General features: G+C 31.4%; 1 protein-coding gene across 1 annotated transcript; it reads left to right on the plus strand.

Annotated features, from left to right (window-relative positions):
* The first annotated feature begins 228 nt into the window (after positions 1-228).
* On the plus strand, positions 229-1750 carry LOC133297190 (phosphoenolpyruvate carboxylase kinase 1-like). Its single transcript, XM_061496285.1, has 2 exons — positions 229-1177; positions 1285-1750. Exons 1-2 carry the CDS (start codon positions 400-402, stop codon positions 1329-1331), a joined length of 825 nt encoding a protein of 274 aa, XP_061352269.1. The 5' UTR covers positions 229-399; the 3' UTR covers positions 1332-1750.
* The last annotated feature ends 7094 nt before the right edge of the window (positions 1751-8844 follow it).

Consider the following 8844-nt stretch of genomic DNA (forward strand, 5'->3'; position numbering starts at 1 on the left):
AATAAACAAAAAAAATATAAAAATATGGATCTCATCTCTTTACGAGAGTGAAAAGATATCATTTAAAAGCAGAATTACTTTTCCTTTAAATAAATAAATATACATGCATAATACAATATAAGTAGTAGATGTTTTCCGTTAGGTAGACAACTGCGTGAGCGGTAAACCTTCTTGGTAACAGACTCGCATAATAGAAGACCTCAGCAGGTGCGTTTTCAGTTGTGGTATGGTATCCACCGAACGAATATTCCATTCTCGCACATTAAGTCACTCTCTCACACAGTTGTTTTTATTTTTATTTATTTATTTACTTTCTATAAAAACAGAGCAACCAAAACAAACCAACGGCAAAACACAACAAAACAAAAACAGAGAGAAGAAGAAGAAGAAAGAAAAAGAATGTGCGAGGCCTTGAAAACGCAGTACCAGGTGTGCGAGGAGATAGGTCGCGGTCGTTTCGGCACCATATTCCGCTGCTTCAATCCTATTTCCAACGAAGTTTACGCCTCCAAAGTCATCGACAAATCCCTTCTAACCGATTCCACCGATCGCGAGTGCCTCGAAAACGAACCAAAGTACATGACCCTTCTTTCCCCTCACCCAAACATCCTTCAAATCTTCGATGTCTTCGAGGACGACGATTTCTTATCCATCGTTCTCGAGCTCTGTCAGCCACACACCCTCTTGGATCGAATCCTCGCCAACCCTTTCCCCGAGCCACAAGCCGCTTCCATCATGAAACAGCTTCTCGAAGCCGTCGCACACTGCCACCGGCTCGGCTTGGCTCACAGGGACATCAAGCCCGACAATCTTTTGTTCGATTCGATGAACAACCTTAAACTCGCCGACTTCGGTTCCGCTGAGTTGTTCGGCGACGGGAGGAGCATGAGCGGGGTGGTGGGGACGCCGTATTACGTGGCGCCTGAGGTTCTGATGGGGAGTGAGTACGATGAGAAAGTTGATGTTTGGAGTTGTGGTGTGATTTTGTATATAATGTTGGCTGGGATTCCACCCTTTTATGGAGATTCTGCTGCTGAGATCTTTGAAGCTGTTGTTAGGGCTAATCTTAGGTTCCCTTCGAGGATCTTTAGGTCCGTGTCCCCTTCTGTTAAGGATCTTTTGAGGAAAATGATTTCCAGGGACCCCTCTAGAAGATTATCTGCAGAACAAGCCTTGAGTATGTTTATTTTCCCCTTGATTTGAGACTTTGATTTTACCGTGTGTTAATGAATTTTATTCAAAAAAAAATTGAGATTAATTGTTTTTTGTGGTTTTGATTTGCAGGACATCCATGGATCTTGAGTGGTGGTGACACGGCTCATCTGACATGAAAAATAAAGTAGAGTGTTGTTGCAGTTTAGAGAGACATGACAGAAGCTACTTGCTGGTGGCAAGCGTAGCTAATTTTGCACTCTTGTTTTCTCTTTTGCTATGTACTTACTACTAGAGTTTGGAGGAAACAGACTACGTCCTGTAAATTTTGATGGTGCATGTAGATTTTTTTCCTTTTCTTTTTTTCTTCCTTGGTTCTAGGAATAAGAGACTCTGGATGAGTTGAGAGAATCTTGTCTTTCACTTTTTTCTTCTTCTTTTTTTTGTCTCCTTTTCTCTTGTGTAAAATATCAGAAAAGTGAGAAAGGAGTAAAATCCAGAAGACTCCAACTCCCTCTCATAATAAAAAAGAGGAGTTTGGAGCAGTTTTTGTAATTATAATAAATTTTGTATGTAAATGTTTTTAATCTTCTAATTTTGCGACTACAATTTGTCTATTTCCTTTATTATTATTATTTTTTTTTTATTTTTTTTTGGTTTATCGTAAGCGTCAACTCAAAGACACAGAATGAGAGAAACAAACAAGAAAAAAAAAATTAAGAGAAAGATTAATGATTCAGAATTTATTGAAGTTGGAAATTTATCCAATAGTTCCAGCCTCCAGGACAAAAAATAAAAAAGGACAGCACAAAATTTACAGCGACTAGAATGCACATAGCCCGTCAACTTTAGATTTTAAGAAATCGTACTCAGTTTTGATGGTTAATTCTTTCAATCATGTAAGTTGTTTTTGTTAGTTAATTCGTTTTTGTTTTTTTTGGTTGAAAATTCGTTTTTGTTGTCATAACTTACTTAGAATATTATATAATGCTAATTAGTCACCAATTTCACTGGTTGTTTTTTAGTTAATATGTTCATACTCAGATCAAAAATCCATAAAAATTGGCCGTTTTAAATAAGCGCTGGCGTTTTTGAAATATTCTTAAATTAAATGGAACCGATATCAAAACTAAGAATGGTGATTTGATTTGTTGAAAGTCAAAACAAGCAACTTGGTGGATTTTCAAGCACAACCTATTAAGACACACTGACACAGTGTTTAGCACGAAAACAAAATCTAATGGGAAAATTGGGTTCAATAATAATGTCATGAAAAATTGTGCTTTAATCACGATTTATGCGGTAATTTGTCTTTGTCATTTTCCGAGCGACAAGTAAACAAGGCCATGTGGGCTGGCGCAGCATTCTGCTTTTGATAAACATTTCCCTGGGATTTAATAAATCAACTGATATTTCTAATAAATTAATAAAATTAGTGGCGAAATTATATATAGCTCTCTAAATTAATGGCGCGTCTATGTAAGTTGGTGAGAAAGAAATAGAGAGGGAAAAAGATAAGTTAAGATCTCCTCGCTTATTGCGCCCATTTCATTAAAATAAGACTATAAGATGGTAGAAAAGCACACCCACTTATGAGTTTTAGGGTTTCAGCTAGGATTATTTTTTTATGGAAAGGGAAAATATTTATTTCATGTTGCACTCATAATTTTATGTGAGTTTTATTACACAGAAAAAGAAAAAGAAAAAAATTGAAGTAGAACACATGTCTTTTTGAGTGTGTAGAAAAAATTTGTTATCTCATATGACACGAATTTAATATTTCCCTTATACTTAATACAAGTAACGTGATATGTTCCTGATCATTTTTCCGCGCAGTGTTATTTAATTTCCACTTCTTCGGTTTCTTTACTTGACCGTGGAAAACAATACCCACTTGAGTAGAAAACCTTCAACACACGTTACCCATGCTTTTTTTTTTATATATATTTCTTTTAAGTCCTAAAAAAAATTTCTTTTTTAATAAAAAAAGTACCGAATTTGGATCTCGATCCTCTAATATGAAAATTCACATGATCATGTAATGTGTAGAATCATAACCATACAAAGGTGGATCAATGGTAAAAAAGGAGGAGAGAAAAAAAATGATAAAATAAGTAATTACAAAATCATAACTGTTGATTTACCTTTGTATGATTGTGATTTTCACACATGATCATATCATGTTCTTTTGGCACACTAGAGGATCCATTCACTGAAGTTTTTCTCTCACTCCAGGCTGCCTCAAATCTTCACTCTACTTCATGCCATGCAATTTTGATTTTCTCACTTCTGAGATAGAAAAGAAAATGATATTATATTATCATAGAGTAGTTCATAGTTTACTTGAAAAAAAAAACTGTACAATTCAAATATTGTTTCTTTTATTATAAATGAATTCGCGAAAGTAAACTGGACAGGTTTATTATTATCTTATTTTTCTTGTCCCACAAGAATGGATTTTAAAATTTTGTTGTATGTGTTGATGGGTTCAAATTGGTCATTTGGATCATGAACTTCCGGTTAATCTTCATGTATTTCATAATTATACACAATGATTCATTCGAAAAAGAAGAAAACAACGTTTACTTTAGAGGTTTTGTAGGGAAGGCAGGTGTCATAATGTGAAGAGCATGAATATGATCTATAGTTTAGAGGCGTATGCAGTGATGTCATATAAGATTAGCCATTGCATCTATTTGTATATCAAATATCAATTCAGCAGGGGACCTTTATCAACTTAGTAGGACCACTTATTAATTTGGGACCCGCTTTCACATGTCCCCTCATTTAATATATATATATATATATATATATATATATATATATATATATATATATATATATATATATATATATATATATAGGATATTGTGACAACCAATTATTTCTACTACTACTCCACTACCACTTTAGTCACCATTGGATTCAAAAGTTATTTTTCTTTTCTCTCTCTTCATTCAACTTTTCCTCTAATTCAATGGCGATTAAAGTGGTAGTGGAGTGGTAGTAAAAAAATTGGTAGTAAGAATATCCTAACTATATATATATATATATATATATGAGAAAAATATTTTTCAAGCAGCTTGAGATAAGTTTATCTCTACCTGCCCCAAAATTACGTTGTTTTATTTATATTTTTTTTATATTAAATGATTCACCTTTGAATGATTATGATTTTCTTTTTCTCTCTTCGTTTATCACCATCCATCTTTATACGGTTATGATTTAGTAGCCGGAGATAAAATTATCTCAAGCAGCTTGAGAAACGATAAGCCCTATATATATATATATATATATATATATATATATATAAGAAATATTTTTCTCATGTTGCATGAGAAACCTTATCTCATGTTATACATACATCGAAATTCGAGCCAGTATTTCTTTTTCTTTTAATTGCATAAGAATAATAAATCTTACACAAAATCTTATTTCAAGCTGTTTGAGAAATATTTTTCCCATATATATATATATATATATGGGTCAGGATCATTTTACACCAGTGTAAGTTACACTCTTAATCTTGTTTGTTGATTTCACTTTTATCTGAAGGCTCTATTCTTTTAGTAATTTGAACCATTGGATACAAGTGGATCAATGGTCAAGATTGAGTGTAAGACTTCTAACGCTTACATCGGTTTAAGAATATCCTACCCCTATATATATACATATATATATATATATATATATATATATTTAGAAAAAAATTCCTGTCGTTATTGCAAAAAAGTTATCAGCATTTACTCCTAAACCGACATCCTTTTTGGTAGGGGTGTTCGCGGTCTGGATTGGATTGGTTTTGGAAGCGAAAATCATCTGATCCAATCCTTTCGGTTTGATCATATAATCATCCATTTGGTTTGGATTTTTTTCCAAATCCGATCCGATCCAATCCAAATTTTTTCGGTTTGGATTGGATCGGTTTTCGGTTTTTTGAAAATTCTAAAATTATTTCATGATTATATTACAAATAACATCTTTTGTATATATTGGATTTGTAAAAAAAAATTGAAATAAATAAGCATTAGTAAATTATAATATAGTTTTTTTTTTTTGCAATGAAATATGAAGCTCTACAAAGATAAAATTTTGTTGATGAGATGTGACTAGATTTTTTCTTGGGTTTAGATAATGGGTTAATGGGTCTTGGGTTTAGAAATTTTTAGACTATGATTAAGAAAAGATCCAAGTAGGTAGAGGAAAATTAATATATTGAATCGGTTTGGATTGGATCGGTTTTCATTTCCAATTAAAATTTACGGTTTTTTTTTCGGTTTTTTGTTTTTCGATTTTTGGTTTATTCGGTTATCGGTTTTTCAGTTCGGTAACCGCGGTTTGAATCGGTTTGGATCGGTTGTTGAACACCCCTACTTTTTGGATTAAAATATTATAATTATAAAGACTATAATAACCCTGAAATAAATTAAAATTACAAAAGCACCATGATTTCCGTCCCAAACCGACGTCGTATTGGGCAAACTGCAGATAATTTATATGCAGTAACTGCAGAAAAGCGAACTCATATATATTATTTTATATTATATATATATATATATATATTAGAAAATCATTTTTGCAGCCGCTGCACATACAATAAGTCAGGATACGATCTCTGCCGCTCTCAGCTGCAGATAGCAGTTCTATGTAACCGCTGTAGAAAAAGTGTCCCCGGATATATATGTTAGGTAAATAGAAAGTTTATCATTTTAACGTCAAGTAAACACTAATGTTAAAAATGATTTACAATGTAATTATAAAATTATTTATGATTTATAAATAGCCTATTAATGTAAATTCTATAATTTTGAATAGTAAAAATTTAACTGAATGAGTGATTTCGTTATCATATGTGAGCCTCACTTTTGTTATTGTAAAAAAAAAAATATGTTGGTTTAATTTTGACACAGTACAATTATAATTTTTTTATATTACCAATTAATATTGTAAAGAATTAATTTAACCCAAAAGCTTAAACTAGTGGGTGAGGACTTTTTAATGGTTTATAATATTCTCTAACATGCCTCTCACAAGATCAGAGTCCACTAGATTATAAGAGTAGACAATACACAGGCCCACCTACCTGTGCTAAGAAATTTCACAAGAGAAAGTGCATGGGTTGAACCCCTCACATGACAGTGCACTGGATTTGAAGGGAGAATAATGCACATATCCACTTATCTGTACTAAAAAATTTCATAAGAGAAGGTGCATGGGGTAGAGACGATCCAAAAATGTTATATTTTATCCTCATCGCAATATAAGATATAAGTGGGATAAGAGGACGTATTAGAAAATTGTATAAATTATTAAAAAATTATCACCTACCAACTTAAACTTTTGGATTGAATTGGTTATTTATAAATATTATGTTAATAACATATTAACTTGATTAAATTATATAATAATATAAATTGAAAGTGAATTTAAAACTGTTATATTTTATCGCTTAATCTGTCAAAACTAAATTCATTATTATAAGTAAAAAAGTCAACTTAGTTAGCAACCCAATTAGCATGTATGAACCCACCTTTGTTCTTATTAAAAAATTTCCATGTTATTATTTATAAAATTGATTTTGATACAGTTCGAAATGTAAACTTTTGTAATTCCATCGATTAATATTATGTTGATATTTTTTATTATATTAATAACTTATAAAATATTAAATTTATTGAATAATATAACAATATATATTTTAAATATAAATATAAACAATCTTATGTTTAACAATTAATCCGTCAAAATTAAATCCATTAGCTATTAAATTATTTAGCAATTTTGTTCATATATAATTGTTTTCAACATAATTCTCATCATTATCATTCACTTTCTCTCTTCTTCTGTTTTTTTCTTATTCATCGTGATTATTGGCTCCCTTTTATTTATTGATTTATGTGAGACATGCCCATTACATGCATTATATTAGTCATTTTGATATTTTGAATGAACATAAATCACATTATAGACATTTTGTATGGTTACGATTTTAAATCTATCTGAGTCATAATAATGTATTCAAAATACGTAGGAGTTTCACTGCTGTGAAAGTTCGACTAATAGAGACAGAGAATTCGTAGAGTTTGGGTTTGAAGGGGGACAATTAGAAATGTGAGCTAGCATGGTGTGGTTTAGCCTTTAATTTGAGTGGAAGGAGGGGGGAAGAAAAGAAAAAGAAAAAGAAAAAGAAAAACCGAAATTGAGATGAAAATGTGTGAGTTGCAGTGACGTCATATGATGTGTATTATTTCTATAGTATTCTAGATTTGAGAATGTGTATGTCTAGTGTAGGTATCAATATCATGAAGAAAACGGCCATACGTTATATTATATTCAAAGTTCAACAGCGAATCTCCAAGCCGTGATTCTGGATGGAAAAGGACAGCATCTAATATACATATCCCTGGCATATGCGTTGAGAAATTGCTACATTGTATTTTAATTATGACAAATTCCATTATAAGGTGGGTACGTATGTGGAAACATATTCACACTCCAAGTCCATATTCTTATATTTAAGAATTCAACAACATGCATGAAGAATTAATTTGGGATCAATATTGAGTGAATAGTCATTTTCCGATCGAATCCTATTTTTAATTTCGCCGCTTGAAAATGAGGCTCCCGAGAAAAAGCAGGAATCTAAATAACATTGCCGACCATACCCACTGGCATGTGTACGTCTAGGCTCCACACACTGGATTCTCTCCGTTGAATATTACCATGCTTTTTTTCCAAAGTTTCTTCATACGCTTACACGTACGGTTGCAACATGCAACCTAATGTGGCATGATCTTGGTAGGATTTGCATACAGGGGGATCATCTTCTGTAGTAGGTATATTTGTCATTCAATAAATAACACTTGCATATAAATTTTTTTTTTCTCCTTTTCGTATAAATTCATTTTTTATTGAATAAATGCACTGAATAAATGATACAACAGTAGTACTATAGATATTTTTGCATAGAGCAATATGAGTGACTTGGGCTGGGATATATTTCATGGACAAATTTAGAGAAATTAAAAAAGAAATAATTTAGAGAAACTTCCTTTTGAATCTCATAAATTACACTGCTTAAATTATATTGCCATATCCTCTATTTCGAAAATTACATTCTTTCCCTCTTAATATAGTACATTTTAATATGAACTATTTCTTTAAAAACAAATTTTCTCTCTCTCTATATGAGTCTTAGAACATTGCCAATTACTTAATTTTGAATTCTCCCACCATCGGTTTTGCGACTTTAAATATGAAATGAAGAATTGGGGTATAATTTTAAGTGTTAGTTATTTCTATAGTGAATATGTATAAGTTATCTGCATTCAACCTAAAACGATATTATTTTGGGTAGAAATTAAGGTATTCTTATAATTGTAAATTATTCTAAGGTTATAATTGTGTTTATCATTTAATTTTTTAATCATTCAACCCAAAACGACGTCGTTCTAAAAGTAAATGTAGATAACTAATCTGCATTCACCGTACAAATAATAAAGCCTAATTTTAAAGGATTTATTATTTTTTATGTTGTAGAAGATAAATTTATCTCCTACACACATATAAAAGTATCTGGGATTCATATTTTTTCTTTTTCTTTCTTCCTCACATGGGTCCTACAGACTTTTATATGTAGGCATAAGATCTTTTGATACTGGTGTCAAACTTTTTAATTTGACATCAAATCTT

This window comes from Gastrolobium bilobum, unplaced genomic scaffold (genome assembly GCF_033153095.1).
Source record: "Gastrolobium bilobum isolate Gb01-03AN ecotype WA unplaced genomic scaffold, APGP_CSIRO_Gbil_v1 utg4400, whole genome shotgun sequence".
NCBI lineage: Eukaryota > Viridiplantae > Streptophyta > Magnoliopsida > Fabales > Fabaceae > Gastrolobium > Gastrolobium bilobum.

Excerpts from the sequence above, each read along its gene's own strand:
- LOC133297190 (XM_061496285.1), top strand. The coding sequence starts at position 400 with ATGTGCGAGGCCTTGAAAACGCAGTACCAGGTGTGCGAGGAGATAGGT. Across the intron at positions 1,178-1,284 it reads ATCTGCAGAACAAGCCTTGA|GACATCCATGGATCTTGAGT; the intron begins GTATGTTTATTT and ends TTTGATTTGCAG.